Here is an 18,475-nt window from a genome sequence, read left to right as displayed (position 1 = left end):
CCAGCACTCAGACTCCCAGTGCTTCTAATCCCAGGCAGTTGCGACAGCCGTCTTGATCTAGGACCAAGCATTCAGGGTAAGGGCAGAAGAAACCCTGGGCCCAGAGATCTATCAAGTCCACCTCTAAGCCTTCTTTGTGAAGGGGCGCCTCCACCCAATCGGTTGGGGGAAGGCTGCTACAGTTCTCAAAGGCCTGGGTAGAAATAATTCAGGACAACTGGGTTATTTCCACTATCAGGAATACAAACTGGAATTTTGTGTGTTCCCGCATCCCCGGTTTGTAAAGTCAAACATACCTGATGATACTCTAAAAAGAAAATCTCTTTTTCGGGCTCTGGACTAATTAAGGTCACCAAGAGTGATTACAGAAGTGCCGGAGGATGAAAGATTCAGGGGTTTTTACTCAAACCTTTTCGTAATCCCCAAGCCAAATGGAGACATGAGATCTATTCTGGATCTCAAAGCTTTAAAACAGTTTCTGAACATTCGTACTTTCCGTATGGAGTCAATTCATTCAGTCATGATCTCCCTGCAGGGAGAGGAATTTCTAGCATCCATAGACTTTAAGGATGCATACCTTCATGTGCCTATTTTTCAGGCCCATCAAAGGTTTTTACGCTTTGCAGTAGAAAACCATCATTTTCAGTTTATGTCCCTGCCCTTTGGGTTGGCCACGGCTCCAAGAGTGTTCACAAAGATCCAAGCTCCAGTATTGGCTGCCCTAAGGTCTCAAGGGATATCAGTGATAGGATATCTAAACAATCTATTACCAATAGATCGATCAGCTTCAGCTCTATGCCGAAATGTTTTCCAGACAGTTCAGTTCTTAGAACGTCTGGGTTGGATTCTGAACTTGACAAAGTCAGCATTACAGCCAGTCCAGGGTCTGGAGTATCCGGGTTTCCTTGTAGACACAATACAGGCAAAGGTATTTTTGCCATCAAGAAAGGTCACAGACCTGAAGGATCTGGTTCAAACCGTAAGAAGGCAAAAGTATCCTTCTGTATGTCTTTGCATGAAGTTATTAGGAAAGATGGTTTCCTTATTCGGAGCAATTCCCTATGCTCAATTCCATGCCAGCCCCTTGCAGAACAACATTATGTCAGCATGGTCCAGAAAGGTCCAGTCCCTAGACTGGTGCATGTCTCTGGCACCAAGAGTACCATTTAAGAGTGCCAGAGTCTAAGTTGTTGGTTAAAGGGAAAAAGGGAAATCCTTTCTTCCAGCAGTCAGGAAAGTAGTGACTACAGATGACATTCTCTCCAGTTGGGGAGCAGTTCTGGAGGAGGCCACAGTCCAAGGAAAGTGGTCTTGGGTAGAGAAAAGTCTCCCCATTGATGTCTTGAAAATCCAAGTAGTTTGTCGGGCTTTAAATTCTGGAAGCCCAGACTTCAGGTTACCCTGTCAGGGTACAATCCGACAATGCCACAGCTTATGGCTTATATCAACTATCAAGGAGACACCAAAAGTCGGTCAGCCCAGAAAGAGGTAAATAGCATCCTATCCTGGGTAGAAAAATGTGTTCCATGCCTATTGGCACTTTTCATTCCAGGAATAGAAAACTGGCAGACAGACTTTCTGAGTCGTCAACAGATGTTTCCGGGGGAATGGTCTTTACACCCCAAGATCTTTGCATTGATCTGCAAATGCTGGGGGGGGGGGACCCAGATGTGGATCTGTTGGCATCCAGGATCAACCACAAGTTGATGAGATTTGTGTCCAGGACCAGGGATCCACTTGTATTCAGGGTGGATGCCTTGGTGGGGAGTTTTTCCTGATTTATGCCTTTCCTCTGGTTCAGCTTCTGCCGCGTCTGTTACGCAGAATCCAGCTAGAGAGAAAACCAGTAATCCTGGTAGCCCCAGCATGGCCGAAGAGCTTTTGGTATGCACAAATTCAGAAACTGGCAGTGGCAAGGCCTTGGGTTCTTCCACTGCGTCCGGACCTGCTCTCTCAAGGTCTAATATTTCATCCTGCTTTACAGTCTCTAAATTTGACGGCTTGGCTATTGAAGCCTTGATTTTGAAAGCATGTGGTATATCTGGCCCTACAGTTTCTACCCTGGTAAATGCTAGAAAACTTATCTCCAGAGGCATTTATTACAAAGTCTGCAAATCTTACATTTCCTGGTGTGAAGCCAGGCAATGAATATCATCGGGAGAATTCTAGCTTTCTTGCAAGTAGGAGTAGATATGAAACTAGCCTTAAGCACAATTAAGGGTCAAATTTCAGTCTGTCGTTTTTTTTTTTCAGAGACTGATTGCTTCGCAATCCTTGGTTCAAACCTTCGTTCAAGGGATATTATGCTTGCTTTCACCGGTGAAGCCACTATTGTGTCCTTGGGACCTAAATTTGGTGCTGGCAGTTTTACAAAAACAGCCTTTTGAGCCAATGGGCATATCCCCCTGATTCTTTTGACCAGAAAATTGGTCTTTTCGATTGCGATAACTTCAGCTATAAGAGTATCAGAACTAGCAGCTCTTTCTTGTAAAGAGACATTCTTGATTTTACATCAAGATAGGGTGACTCTGCGTCCACGCCCAGGTTTTTTGTACAAGGTGGTGTCCGTGTTTCACTTATATCAGGACATTGTACTGCCTTACTTTTTTACAGATCCTCAAACAGAGGAGGGAAGTTCCTCTACATTCTCTTGATGTAGTACATGCTCTTAAGACTTATTTGAAAATGTCGGCTTAGATTCGTAAAAGCGATCTTTTGTACTGCCAGAAGTGCCCAGGAAAGAGCTGTCAGCATCTAAGTCTACGATTTCTCATTGGATTTTCCAGGGTATTATTCAGGGGTATGGTTTGAAAGGGAAGATTCCACCTTTTCCGATAAAGAACACTCTACCAGAAGTGTAGGTCCCTCTTGAGCAATTCCCCATCAAGCTTCTATGGCTCAAATTTGCAAACCACGTCTTGGTCATCAGTGCATACTTTCACTAGATTTTATCAAGTGGATGTTAGGACCCAGGAGGAGTCTGCATTTGGCCACAATGTTCTGCAGGCAGCTATGTAGACCTTTTGTGGTCTGATGGCGGTATTGATGGTGTCCCCCTCCCCTCAAGTGCATTGCCATAGAACATCCCATACGTAATGACTATGGCTCTGTGTCCCGTTATGTACGATAAGGAAATATGGATTTTTTTCTACAGCTTACATGTAGAATCAGTTTCTTGGAGTATATCACGGACACAGAGGTCCCTCCCATCTTGTATTGGGTATTTATTGCTTGCTACAAAACTGAGGTACTTCCTGTATAGGAGGGGTTATATAGGGGGACTTCCTGTCTGATTGGTTGCCGGTGTCCATTCACCCGAAGGTGGCCTATAACCCATACGTAATGAATATGGCTCTGTGTCCCATGATGTACTCCAAGAAATGGATTTTACAGGTAAGCTGTAGAAAAAAATCCATATTCTTTTTTCCTGTCTCTAAACTCCCTTGCAGGTTAGCCTATGTGTCCATGCACACACAGGATTTTATCAGAGTTTAGTGGCAGGGGCTTTTAGAGACAGAAAAAAACCCACTGCCAGTGCATCCAGAAGTAGCAGAGTTTTGGCAGAAATAAAACTCTTGACGTTTATAAACGCGTCTAAACGTGTGGTAATGCTAGTCGCGTTTATTGCTTGAGTGGTAATTCATTTCAGTGTCCAAAATAAATTATTATTCTGGCCAATGAAATAAATGAATGGCCAAGTGCTTGACTCCTGTAAAAGCTCCTAAGAGCTTTTAAAATCGTTAGGCATTTTTATAAGCGTCTGGTGTTTTTTTGTGCCAAAATGCTGCAGCCAGGAGGAAAGGCTTCTAGGAGAGTTTGCAAAATGTCATGTGTGCATGAGGCCTTATGTTTCTAACTAGATTGTATGCTGGAATGACAGAAATTTTCAATTATTTTAGTGGATGACCACCTTGTTAGTTATACATACACTACCTTACTATAAATGGCTGTTTTAATGTCTGTCAAAATGTTATAACATAACAGTACTTACAGTTTAAATCATGAAACACCAATAACAAATCATTACTGATTTATTTTTATTACATTTTTTTACTTCAAGGTGACGGACACACATGCCATATATAGGAATTACGTTTACTTGCCACCAGATCCTGCTGCAATTATCTATAGAGAGGATTACGTCCTAAACGTTAGCTGCTCATATCCATTAAGCATGAATGTTTCTCTTGACGAAATTTTGTTTCCTGACGTAAGGTACATATTTTATTATTCAAAAAATGTTTCAATATGTGATGCTAAGAGCCCATTCACACTAGCACGACTTGTGAGGTGACTTGTGTAGCCCCAGGTCGCTTGACATAAGAAAAGCAATGTTAATCAATTAGTGCCGTCTTAATTGGCACTACTGAAGTCGCTCCGACTTCAGAAAAGGGTCCTGTACTACTTTGAGGCAACCTGTGATCCGACTGTCCCATATACTTCAATGGGAGTCGCCTCCTTATCTTAATTGAAGCGACTTGTTATCAGACTTTCCATGAAGAAGAAAGAGATTAGCCAGGCATTCCCCACAGACAAAGCCGCCTGTCTCTTCAAAGTAGTGCACAAGTCTCTTCCAAGTCTCTAAACAAGTCTCTTCAAGTCACGGGGCGACTTTCTGGTCGTGGTAGTGGAAACCGGCTCTTACAGGGCTTTTCTTCTGCCGAAGCGTGGCGGAACAACGTCATTGCCGCTCACTGCTGTTACTTGTAAACGTGAGAGCTCCTTTACTGTGTCTCCAAATGACAGCCCAGCTCTGCCAGCAGCGCACACAGAACCCTCCCTGTCCTATATATCTCCATAACAGCAGAGGAGGGGACGGGCCGTGGTGTAGGTGAGGGGTGGTACTTCAATCCAATAGGGGCCAGCAAGCCTAGAGTTTCTTTTGATCATCTATGGTCGCTGAGTGCGGTCTGCAAACTATGGTCTTCGGCAGGCAGGAGTGATCTGACATTGTCCCCTCCTGCTCAAGTTCCGCCCACCAATAGGCAGCATGCGGTAACAGGCTGAACACTACAGGTGGCCTCCTCCCTTCTCTCCTCTACTCTGCAGAGGTACATTCTATGACAGGGGTACCTGAGAATGAGTGGAAATAAAAAGCAGACTTTCCACACAGCAAAAGAACGAGGGAGCAAGATAGAGCCCTGTGTACAGTAAGACTGCAGTGTGGCCTAGTGTATGTGGCTCAGCAGTTTCTTCTACAAGAACTAACTTGTAAAACTTTATTTTACAAGAAGCTGGGAGAGAATAGTTTATACAAAGGGGGGGGGGGCCTGGGGGATTCACACTGAGTGATTATCTGTGCCCCGTGCAGGGCAATGTTTTACCAGAACAAGGATGTACAGGTGTTTCTTGCATCCCTGTGCCGAAAGTCCCATTGTTATCTGTTGGGACAAAAGGGCTGTACAAACACAGTTGCTGTTCCCAATGTGACATTGGTGCTGGGATGTACAGCCCCGACGCACTCAGGGTGACTTCAGGGACAAGCACCCACACTCACATGCATGTCATATTGGGACTGCTTGCTTCGGAACACCTATGCATCACTGTGTGGGTAAACATGGCCCTGTACAGGACACAAATCAGTTTCGTGTGAATGAGGCTTTAGGCCTGTGGAGGGTGATCTTTACTGGAGGTGGAGGGAAGATTGGGATGGCTGGGTGAGATCTGAGCTGGGGTGGGTATGGGCTTGAGGAGAGGGGTTTGTACTGGCTGGAGGGGGTTGTTTTTGGCTGTATTCTGTACAGTGGCCTGGGCATCACTTACTGCATTCTCCATTACTTACTCCTGATCCCTGCACTCTCTGCATTACTTACTCCTGATCCCTGCACTCTCTGCATTACTTACTCCTGTTCCCTGCATCAGGGGCGTAACTACAGGGGTTGCAATTGCAACCGAGCCCCATGCTCCAGGGGGCCTGTGCGGCTCCCCTGTACACCTGGACAGGAGGGGTGGCGGGGGCAGCATGTAGAGAAATCACTGTCCTCATTTTTCGTCCTGTAGCTGCAGGAAGAAAATGGAGGAGATTGGTTCCTCTGTATGCTTCCCCCGCCACTCCTCCTATCCAGTTCACTTGTGTTCTGCTGTCTCTGGGCCCCTGCATGGTCCCCCCCCCCCCCCCCCCACTGTGCTCCCTTCCCTCTCCTGCTGGCTGCTGCAGGGGATGTGTCACAAGAGAGAACCAGGAAGGGTCGGTAAATATGTAATTTACCATCTCCTTCCTTTTCTGAATGGACAGAGTCATAGTCAATGACATTGTATAAAATAAAATGATAAAAAATAATACAATTAAAATACCAAAAAATAAAACTACTGACACCAGTGGGTGAACCTCCAGGATCGCAAAGGTCACACTTGCAAGCAGGCTCTGGCATTCCACCACTGTGGGGAGGCCCCAAGATGGCAGGAAGGGGGTCCACTGCAGAACTTGTGAAAGGGTCCCACAGCGGGACCGTAATAACGGGCCCCGCAACAAGAGTAAAGGGCCCCAGGATCAGTGGGAAGAGCCCCAGGCTTGAAGGGAAGGGCCCAAGCCAGGGGTCCGCGGGGGGCCCTTCATGGTTTTTTTGCAGCAGGGCCCTAAAGGTTCTAGTTACGCCTCTGCCCTGCACTCTCTGCATTACTTACTCCTGATCCCTGCACTCTCTGAATTTCTTACTCTTGATCCCGGAACTCTCTGCATTACTTACTCCTGATCCTTGCACTCTCTGCATTACTTACTCCTGATCCCTGTCAGTGACGTCACTAGGGTTGGTGTCACCTGGTGCAGAAAAAACATTGTGTCACCCCCCTCCACCAACTATAGTCCCCCCTCAGTACAGACCCCCCTCCCTCAGTACAGCCCCCCCCCCCACTAAGTGCAGACCTCCCCTCAATCAGTACAGATTGCAGACTCAGTGCAGACCCACTCCACCAGTGCAGACCCCCCTCAGTACCGACCCCCCCCCCCTCACTAAGTACAGACCCCCCTCCCAAAGTATAGATTCCCCCTCCCTCAGTACATACCCACCTCTCTAAGTACAGACCCCCTTCCCTCAGTACAGATCCCTCTCCCTCAGTGCAGACCCCCTCAGTGCAGACCCCCCCTCCATCAGTGCCGATCCCCCTCTCCTCAGTGCAGATCCCCCTCCATCAGCATAGATCCTTCATCAGTGCAGACCCCCCTCAGTACAGACTCCCCTCCATCAGTGAAGACTTTCCCCGCTCAGTACAGACCCCCTCCATCAGTGCAGCCCCACTCAGTATAGACCCCCCTCTCCATCAGAACAGACCCCCCCTCCCCTCAGTGCAAACCCTTTTCCATTAGTGCAGACCCCCCTCTCTCAGTGCAGACCCTCCTCCCTCAGTGCAGATCCCCCTCCATCAGTACAGACCCCCTCAATCAGTGCAGACCCCCCTCACCTGGTGCAGACCTCCCCTCAATCAGTACAGCCCCTCTTCCCTCAGTGCAGACCCCCCTCCATCAGTGCAGACCCCCCAGTACATATCTCTACCACACTAAGTAAAGACCCCCCTCCCACAGTATAGATTCCCCCTCCCTCAGTACATACCCACCTCTCTAAGTACAGACCCCCCTCCCTCAGTACAGATCCCTCTCCCTCAGTGCAGACCCCCTCAGTGCAGACCCCCCCCCCTCCATCAGTGCAGATCCCCCCTCCATCAGTATAGACCCCCCTCTCCTCAGTGCAGATCCCCCTCCATCAGCATAGATCCTTCAGCAGTGCAGACCCCCCCTCAGTGCAGACCCCCCTCAGTATAGACCCCCCTCCATCAGTGCAGACTTTCCCCGCTCAGTACAGACCCCCTCCATCAGTGCAGCCCCCCTCAGTATAGACCCCTCTCCATTAGAACAGATCCCCCTCCCCTCAGTGCAAACCCTTTTCCATTAGTGCAGACCCCCCTCTCTCAGTGCAGACCCTCCTCCCTCAGTGTAGATCCCCCCTCCATCAGTACAGACCCCCTCAATCAGTGCAGACGCCACTTCTGTACAGACCCCCCTCCATTAGTACAGACCCCCCCTTCGATCAGTATAGACCCCCCTCCCTCAGTATAGAGCCCCCCCCCCCCCCCACTAAGTACAGATCCCCCTCCCTCAGTACACAGCCCCCTCCACTAAGTACAGACCTTGCTCAGTATATACCCCCCCCACTAATTACAGACCTCCTCCCACAGTATAGACCCCCCTCCATCAGTATAGACCCCCCCTCAGTACAGACCCCCTCCTTCAGTATAGACCCCCCTCAGTACAGACCCCCCCCCAGTACATACCCAACTCAGTATAGACCCCTCTCCATCAGTATGGACCCCTTTCCATCAGTGCGGACCCCCCTCAGTACAGACCCCCCCTCCATCAGTGCAGACCTTCCCCCCTCTCCATCAGTACAGACCCCCCTCCATCAGTACAGACCCCCCTCCGTCAGTACAGACCCCGCCCCTCCTCTCAGTTCAGATCCCCCCTCAGTATAGATCCCCCTTCCATCAGTATAGACTGCTCTTTCATCAGTATACACCCTTCTCCATCAGTACAGACCCCCTTCCCCTCAGTGCAGACCCTCCACCATCAGTGCCGACCCCCCCCCCCATCAGTGCAGACCTCCCCCTCTGTACAGACCCCCCTCCATAAGTTTAGACCCCCCTTCCATCAGTTTATCAGTATAGACACCTCTCCATCAATACAGACCCCTCTCCCCTCAGTGCAGACCCCTTTCAGCAGTATAGACCCCCCTCAGTGCAGACCCCCTCTCCACTTGTGCTAGTAGGGAGGTGAGGGTTTGGATATGTGCTGGGGGCACTATGGGAGGGGAGAGGGCTTGTGCTCTTTGGAGGGTTGCCCATTTCTATCATAGGACCTTCCTCTCCCCTCTCATAGTGCCCCCAGTCACATGTCCTCTTAACCCCCCCCCCCCCCCAATTACTCCCCCATCTTTTTTTCAACTTGTCCCCTTTACTGGTCACTGTCCCTCTCCTCTGTCCATCTACATTACAATGTACATACCTCAGATCAGCGCAGAACATGCACAGTGGTGTCCCTCCTCCTGTGTAGATGTAAACCGCTAGGAGGGGGAGGCGGCTTTTGTCCGCCCTGTTGTGTGGGACCGAGACAGCCGGCGAGAGATGCAGATCAGTGTAGGGGTGCGGTGCTGTTACCCACAGGTCTGGTCGGTGTCACCTGGGTGCGGTCTATTCCCTCCTCACCCCCCTAGCAATGCCACTGGTCCCTACCCTCTCTGTATTAATTACTCCTGATCCCTGCACTCTCTGCATTACTTACTCCTGATCCCTGCACTCTCTGCATTACTTACTCCTGATCCCTGTACTCTGCATTACTTACTCCTGACCCCTGAACTCTCTGCATTACTTACTCCTGACCCCTGCACTCTCTGTATTACTTACTCTTGACCCCTGCACCCTCTGCATTACTTACGCCTTACCCCTGCACGCTCTGCATTACTTACGCCTTGCCCCTGCACTCTCTGCATTACTTACTCCTGACCCCTGCACTCTCTGCATTACTTACTCCTGACCCCTGCACTTTCTGCATTACTTACTCCTGATCCCTGCACTCTCTGCATTACTTACTCCTGACCCTGCACTCTTTGCATTACTTACTCCTGAGCCCGGCACTCTCTACATTACTTACTCCTGACCCGTGCACTCTCTGAATTACTTACTCCTGACCCCTGCACTCTCTGCATTACTTACTCCTGACCCCTGTACTCTCTGCATTACTTACTCTTGACCGCTGCACCCTCTGCATTACTTACGCCTTACCCCTGCACTCTCTGCATTACTTACTCCTGACTCCTGCACTCTCTGCATTACTTACTCCTGATCCCTGCTCTCTCTGCATTACTTACTCCTGATCCCTGCACTCTCTGCATTACTTACTCCTGACCCCTGCAATCTCTGCATTACTTGCTCCTGACCCCTGCACTCTCTGCATTACTTACCCCTGAGCCCGGCACTCTCTGCAATCCCTTCTCCTGATCCCTGCACTGTCTGCATTATGTTATTCTGACTCCTGCATTTTCTGCATTGTTCTTTATTCTGTGCGTTACTTTAAGACCCTCCCACTTATCCATTTAGTCACACTCACCCTTTGATGTAGCACCGGGGGGGGGGGGGGGTCCGGGAGTTTGTGGTTGAGTTCCTGCACCTGTTCTCTGGGGGAAAAAAAAGCCCTGGAGGTTAATATATATGTTTATGTTATTTTGTATCATTTTGTAAGCAGCTAGAAACCTATATTGAATAATTATTGCAGTTTTTTCCTTAAAGAGACCCTATTACCAGATCACCAGGGCAAAGGCAAACCAAAACAGCTTTTCTTCAGCATATAACAAACAAAACAATCCTTAAACTCTGCTACAAAAATGAAGCTTCGGCTTACTGCAAGCATAAACTTGTCCAACAACAAGGTTTGAAGTTCCCGCCTGCTTCAGGGGTCTGGAATAGGTTCACAAAAACCCAGCAGCATCTCAGCAAACAGCTTACAGCCCTCTCACAACTGTGTCCTGTTCCGCCCAACACCTTATGTACACCTGATGCCTGTTTCCTGCCCTTTTTAGCTTCTCTCTTACAGGTGGGTTAACCTTTTAGGTTGAAGGTACCTATAGTCATGGTTGGAGGCTCTTTCCCACCCAGGAACCTAAATAAGGACTTAAAAATCCTGGGAAAAACTGTAAATTTGTTTTTCCTTTTAAGTGGACCACCCCAGGACTCCTCACCCTGAGAATCCCATCCTCATTCCTCTTAAAAGAGAGAAAAGCACAGCATCTTCTAAGTGCAGCAGGTATACAACTTTAATGTAGGTCTAATAAAATCTTACTCACATAGGTAAGTCTTGGTAAAAGCATGTAGCATAGTGCAGGGTCGTCTTAGGTATCGCAATCCTGGCGTCCATGGTGGCGATATGTTAAACATTTCTGGATATTCTGCGACGATTATTCCTGCATTGGGCGGGTGATCCATTGAAGTAATGTGTTTTTGACCACCTTTTTATGGGGGTCACAATTGTTCTGGTAAGCCTTGCATGAGAGTGAGAGGTGTCACCCTGGGACTTTTCTACTTTTTAATTTTGATCACAATTTGAATATACTCTATGGACTTTTTTTTTTAATATATATCTCATTTTAGTTTAAGAATTTTTTTATCGTATTTCGAAACATTGGAATGATTATGATGATATTTAGCACTATCATTTATGTGGGTTTTTACATATATTTTCTAATGTGAGTGTTGCACTGGTTGTAGAAAAATAATTACCTCCTTTCATTGGAAAAAAAATACAAGACATTTGCTGAATGGTAGAGGTACCAAGTTAGTGACTCTTCTTTTTAGTGTACCCGAGGGGAAGTTGCTCCAGCAGAGCCTGGAACAGTCAGTGTAGTACAGACTACTATAGTGAATTTCAACATTTCCAGCCACCCTCCAGATGTGATTTATCAATAACTACATATAACCAATCTGGCCAAACGTACATTTAAAAAAAAGATTGTTCCTGGAGCTATGATTTAATTTTCCCCTGTAAAGCCAGTGATGAAGGTGTCTGGAATGCACCCCCTCCATATCCTCACTGTAAACACTGCCCTGAAAACAATGCAATTGTGCCTGCATGTCTGGCCAGCTTTAAATGCAATGTTTCCCATACTAATGAAAAATGGCCTATGGCCAGCTTTAAATGCGATGTTTCCCATAATAATGAAAAAAGCTGAAAATTTACTGACCGTAAAAAATAGGATGAGCCCAAGATGAATTTAAGGAAAGTTGGGAGGAGGGGGTAGGGGGACAACAAACACTTTCAATTTTACATTTTCTTTTCCCTGTTTTGTCTTTATAGCACCACCTATATACCGATTGGAAATGATGGACGGTTTAAGGTGAAGATGGCTATCTACAAAGATATCAGCTATACAACTCCATATACCGATAGTGTTATACACTTGTCAACCAAATTAAACTTATATGTTGGCGTTTATATATCTGATGGTAGTACTTCAGTTGCTATTAATGACTTTAGTCTTCGGATGGTAAATTGCTACAGTACCCCAACTAACAACATGTATGACCCCATACAGTATAAGATCATAATTAACAGGTAAGGTCCCTTTTAGAACATTGGTGTGAGTATATCCTGTTTTAAGTTAGCTGTTTCTTTCTTTTGGGACCAAAAGGCTATCTATAGGTGAAATGTCAGTTCATCTTCATCCCAATCACAGACTCATAGGGCCCAATTTTGATTCAGGGAATATTTGACTTGGATGCACTTATGCTAAAGGAATTGATCACATAGTAAACATTGAGGCTTTCCAATGCACTAGAAAATTTATGTGAGCAATAACAGTGGGGTTTTCAAATGAAGTGGATATTCCACTTCACTCTTTAGTAGATCTTTATTGAAGTCTGTTAATGCCTACAAAGATACACATACTGATAATGTGTGTAGGGTTGGCTACACTTCATTATTCTCTTCCTCTGGATTCTTAATTAGCAAAGAATGGGTTGACTATCACTTTAAAGTGGTTGTAAAGGTAAAAGATTTTTCTGCAAAAACCCTCTGCTCACTGTGGGCAGAGAAGGCCTCCCTAGCCCTGCAGATTTGTATCCATAGTCACTAGTCACTACCTTCCCATTTTGAGGAAAGAAGGACTTTCCCGCTGTCAAGGATTTGTAAAAGGCCACTGTGACAGTGACATTGTATTCTAAAGCCCCGTACACACGTACCGATGGTCGGCATACAAATGTTCCTCTTTTCTCCCCGGGATGTCGGTGTCTGCTGAAAAGTGCAAAGACAGCACAAGGACAGCACAAGAATTTTGTCCGCCGACTGCAGAAGTGATGTCATGTAATGGTTAACTTTCCCTGTGTTTTCTATTTTCTGAGCATGCCCAGTCTTGCAAATCTGCGGTCTGTCGGCCGAATTCTGTACTGACAGGCGAACAATCGTCCGTTCTGGTGTCGGCATACAAAAATTTTCATGTTTGCAAGAAAGACTTTTGTCCGCGGATTGTGCGCAGACATCTGTCGGAGGCACCATACTAACACGCGTACAATCGGCAGATCCTTCGTCCACCGACGTTTGTATGCCGACGATCGGTACGTGTGTACGGGCCTTAAGGATGCACCACATTGAAAAGGATGTTTTATTTTAAAAATTGTGTGAAACTAAGCAAATCGCATAGCCTGGAAGGAGGACATCCATAGACCTAGAATCTTCATACAGAACCTTAGAGAGGCCTGAGGTCAAAGCTAAAGCTTCAACAGTTTCTGTTGGGATGGAACCAAACAAATGAAAAACTCTGTGCTCTACCAAAAAGTAAACTAATAAAAACATAATAATACAGGTGTGTATTATCCCACGCTCCCTAACCTGATGTGTCCCTCACTTCTACCCTATGGGTTTTTTTTTACTAAAGGCAAATCCACTCTGCACTATGAGTGCACTTGGAAGTGCAGTTACTGTGGATCTGACATGCAAGGAAAATAGAAAACAGCATTTTTGCTTGCACATGATTGGATGACAGAAATCAGCAGAGCTTCCCCTCATTTCAGATCTTCCCCTTAGATCTAGAGCAACTGCACTTCCAAGTGCACTTGCAGTGAACTTGTAGTAATAATAATAATAAAAGTGTAGCGCTAAAAATAACCTAGTAAATGTGAAAAAACTAGTGAAAAAAAATTAATCCACAAGACAATAATATAATGAGGGTAGTGTCCAAAGTAAATTATAGTGAGTTAAGTCCCAAAAAATAGTGCAAGTTCAAATAAATCCATGTGCAAAAATACTGTGAGAGACGCTCCTTCCAGTGACACCCAGGAAAAGTGTAAGATGGGGACACCTCAGTGCACAAGTATTAAGAGCAGCTTACCAGAGCTCCATGGCTACTCAAATGAATGAGAAAGCCACTCCCAGCAAGAAGGTATATAACAATATATTCGATGGATCCAAAAAGGTGGATGACACCTCCTAATCTCTCTTGATTACTCCGTTATAATCCGATAAGTATATGGAGGAAAAATGAAGACAAAGGACCATAGTGTAATCCCGTAAACTACATATAGTATATTTATTAAAAGCACTACTCACAATGTAGAAGACATATGCAGGCACATTAAGTAGACAGCTGTAGGTCCGATCGCGGCGTCCCACGTGTATCCAAACAGCATAAACAGCAGTGTAGAGGCCGGCTCCGTAAGGGAGCGTGTGGACGTTACATCTGGAGTCGCCAACGTTTCGTCATCAAAAGACGTGAACTTGTAGTGCAGAGTGGATTTGCCTTTAGTAAATCAACCCCTGTGTCTGATGGCTGCAACCAAATAATTGTGTTCCCACAACTGCAAACAAAATAAAATCAAAAATGTTGGCTGCGCCTATCCATGTGCAATCCAATTAATGTTTTTAAATCAAAACCTTACTTTCAAACCACAAAACTGCTATCATTATTCAGTGATAAACTTTCTCGTGTACAATAAATTAAAGTAAAATAAAACAAATTTTCAAGTCCCAGATGACTATAAATTAGTAGTGCTTTTCTTACTTTAAATATTTTTACCTTAAATGTGCTTCTCATATTCCGCAGTTTTTCCATCTTCACCCTTGTGGATTTCAGTTACAACTGTGCATGACTCCCACCACCTTTCACCACTGTGTTCACCTCCAGTTTAGACCTGTTTCCAGATCCAAAATTGCCTTCCCCTGTTGGGGTTTATTCCAGGCTGCTCAACTGTTGAATCTCTTTCCACCCTCACTGAGAAGGCTTTGTCTGGACTTCCTTACCTCCACGACCCCTCAGTATAAAAGATACACTCTCATTGTGTAGTATATAAAGATTCCAAATTTATTGCATAATATCCACTTACATTAAAACTTGAGACAGTGCGCTTTAAAAAATCATCCAACGGGGCAGCGGCTCCCGTATGCTCTCATATGTTCCACAAACACAGTCCTCTGTCACCGACCCCTCCCATGCGTATCGTCACGATTATGTGACTTCCTCAGAGATTGAGGAAGTCACGTGATCCTGTGGGAGGGGTTTACACGCTGGCGTCTGACCGCTACATTCCCGATTCAGGAACGATAGTCTGTCTGATTATTTTGGCTCCGCTTGGTGAGCGTTCATACAGTGTACTCGTACTCGGCAATCGAGAGGATGGTACTGCAGATTAGGATGGACCTCCAGTTCTCGATTTGAAATATTCAAGGCTTTTTCCCATATGTTTTCTGGTGAGTGCATCTGAATGGTAGAGGAGGAGCACCTTTTCAATATTGCATTATTTACTAGAGGTGAATTCATCATGATTAATGCACTCTCTCTCTATCTTTTTGGTGAGTGTTCTGACACTCCTTATCACAGCCACTTTCAATTGGGGATTATGAACTTTTTTATACACACTTGGACTATTGATTTGCTTCACTGACACAACATTTGGTGTATTCTATGATATGATTTATGTATATTAGTGCTGCACACATTTTTATATACATTGTTTATATATTCACCTTTTTGTGCTAGTGGCTGAGGCCTCATAGCGATCACTTTTCAAAGTTTGTCACTGAATAATGATAGCAGTTTTGTGGTTTGAAAGTAAGGTTTTGGTTTAAAAACATAAATTGGATTGCACACGGATACGCGCAGCCAACATTTTTTATTTTAAATAAATACATTAAAATAAACCTTAAAATCAAATATACTCCAGATGGAGAGCTGCAGGAAAACACACAGTGGGGTTGATATACTGAAACTTGGGAGTGCAAAATCTGGTGCAGCTCTGCATAGTAACCAATCAGCTTCCAGTTTCTTTGTACTACTTCTTTGTGCCCTGTAATACAGGGTATGTTTACCCCCTTCCTGCCCAGGCCAATTTTCAGCTTTCAGCGTTGTCGCACTTTAAATGACAATTGCGCCGCCATGCAACACTGTACCCATATAACATTTTTATCATGTTTTGAGACAGATAGAGCTTTCTTTTGGCAGTATTTAATCACCACTGTTTTTTTTTGTTTGTTGCTAAACAAACAAAAAAAGATGGAAAAAAACAAAACAAAAACCCACAACCCTTTTCTTCGTTTCTGTTATACAATTTTTCAAATACATCATTTTTCTTCTTCCCTGTTGTGTGCTGATAAGGTGCAATGATGGGCACTGATGAGGCTGCATTGATAGGCACTGATGAGGCTGCACTGATGGGCGTCGATGGGGCTGCACTGATGGGCACTGATGAGGCTGCACCGATGAGGCAGCACTGATGGGCACTGATGAGGCAGCACTAATGGGTACTAATATGCTGCACTGATATGCATTGATACCAGTATGCTGCATTTATGGACACTGATATGTTGCACTGATGGACACTGATATGTTGCACTGATGGAAACTGATATGCTGCACTGATGAGGCTGCACTAATAATCAGGACACTGATGATCAGTGCCCTGATTATCATTATAAATGTCCCCTGTAACTGGAAAGCCGGTTATCAGCATTCCTTTTCTCAGACACTGACAGTGCTAAGGAAAGGGATTGCCGATAACAGTCATTTGTTTACATACGATCATCTGTGATTGGACACAGCTGATCACATGGTAAAGAGCTCACATCAGTGGCTCTGTATCCTGATCAGTGATTTGCTGGCTCCCGAGGGACACAGCTCACCACCGATCGCTGTGCTGAGTGCCCTCCTGGGGCGCGCACGAGTAGCACGATATGAAGGACATCATATGTCGTCCAGTCAGGATGGTAAAGCCACTGCCTGGCTGTCATTCTATTATTGGCTGGGTGGGAAGTTAGAAGCTGATTGGCTACTATGCAGAGCTGCATCAGATTTTGCACGCTCCAGTTTTAGTAAATCCACTCCAATGTGTTCCCACACAACAATCAATACACCAATTTAAATTGTGTTGCGCTACTCAAAAGTGTACATACATCAACATATTTGGTGCATAAAAAATAGAAAAAGTATACAATAAATAATCAATAAACAGTCCCTAATTCTATCAAACACTAATAACATTAGTTTTCCCTTCCCTTATCCATTCACAAAAAGCATTCTGTAAATGGAAAACGGGAGAGGAGCTGGTGGGTAATCAGATAGGAATTTCCCATTTGTCCATTTACAAAACACCTTGTATTCTTTGAAGCTCTCAATTGTGGCGCTAGAAGAAGAGTGCTGACTGTAAACTGCAAACGCCCGCAAACTCCCGCTAAACGCCCGATAAACACGGGTACAAACGCGACCGAACGGACGTTTCAAACGTCCTAAAAATTCCAGCATTCAAAGGGACTTTTAACAACGTCCCGTGTACATGGACCCTAATAGTTTATTTGCCCTTCTTTGCACTCTTTCCAGTTCTACATCATCCTTGTTGTGAACTCAAGATGAGGTCTTACTAATGTTTGGACAATGGGGTGTCTGCCAAGCATGCTTAGTTACTACCAGAGATGACTCAAAAAGACTGATGTTAAAAATATCTAAATATTAAAATGTTTAGAAAAATAACATATGATAACATCATTAATAATAATTATTATTATTTTACAGCTGCCCTAACCCAAAAGACTCAACTATACGGGTCTTAGAAAATGGTGTTTCCAGCAAAGGAAAATTCTACATACAGATGTTTAAGTTCATTGGGGATTACAGCACCGTGTATTTGCATTGTGAAGTATACCTTTGCAAAAATATTTGTGCTCCTGTAAGTAAAAATGTTATTACTTCTATGCATACATTGATTTACTTATATAATATATGTGCACCACTTGTGGTACTTGTGGTACTGTCAGTAAATACTGACATCTAGATGATCAACAGCTATGTATCCAAAGCCCAATTACTTGGCAATAAGGTTACAGGCACATTCTTCTCAGGTAGTGATTATTTTCTCATAATGGAACAAAGGGCAACAGTCAATGTAAGCTTAAAGATGAATTCCAGTAACTATGTATATACCATACATGGCCAATGTCCCTTGACACCACTACTCCAGTGATCTCCACTCGCTTCTGGGTTCCACACGGAGCGGAGGGCCTGATGGATTTTGAGCATAGGACGTCACCTGCTCATCATGGGTGCCATTCAGATAATGCTTTGCATTGCACCTAGTCCAATCAGAGAATACTTTGCAATAGTTAAGAAACTGCAAAGCATTCTCTGAATGGTGCCCATACTGATTGGCTGACCTCCTGTATTAAACAATGCAGCAGGCCAGTCATTTAGTGTGGAACCCGGAAGAAAAAATACCATACCTGGAATTAATTTTTAAACTTGAACAGGATTATTGCATTAGTGCATGGAGAAAAGGAATGAAGGTAGAGAGAGAGCACATGATAGAAGAAAGCTTCCTACACAGTACACAGCCTCTTGTCTTCTGCACATCTTTCTAAGCTCTCAGTGCATAGCGGGCTATGCTGCATGGACACTTAAACTTAAGCCAGCCATAGACGGTTCGACTCTCGGCTGGTTTAGCAGGAACTGGACAAGATTTG

General features: G+C 45.1%; 1 protein-coding gene across 1 annotated transcript in view; it reads left to right on the top strand.

Moving 5' to 3' along the window:
- Nucleotides 1-18,475, top strand: part of LOC309547978 (uromodulin-like) — a gene marked incomplete at both ends in the record, with an annotated part of 51,033 nt that overhangs the window by 20,027 nt on the left and 12,531 nt on the right. Inside the window, 3 exons of the mRNA XM_082247969.1 lie at nucleotides 4,061-4,215; nucleotides 11,834-12,091; nucleotides 17,532-17,685. Of these exons, the coding sequence (XP_082104095.1) occupies nucleotides 4,061-4,215; nucleotides 11,834-12,091; nucleotides 17,532-17,685 (567 nt within the window). The remainder of the gene's footprint in view (nucleotides 1-4,060; nucleotides 4,216-11,833; nucleotides 12,092-17,531; nucleotides 17,686-18,475) is intronic.

This window comes from Pelophylax lessonae (genome assembly GCF_965119305.1).
Source record: "Pelophylax lessonae genome assembly, chromosome: 2".
Taxonomy (NCBI): Eukaryota; Metazoa; Chordata; class Amphibia; order Anura; family Ranidae; genus Pelophylax; species Pelophylax lessonae.
Note: the sequence above shows the minus strand (reverse complement) of the source record. Positions and strands in the feature narration are given on the sequence as shown.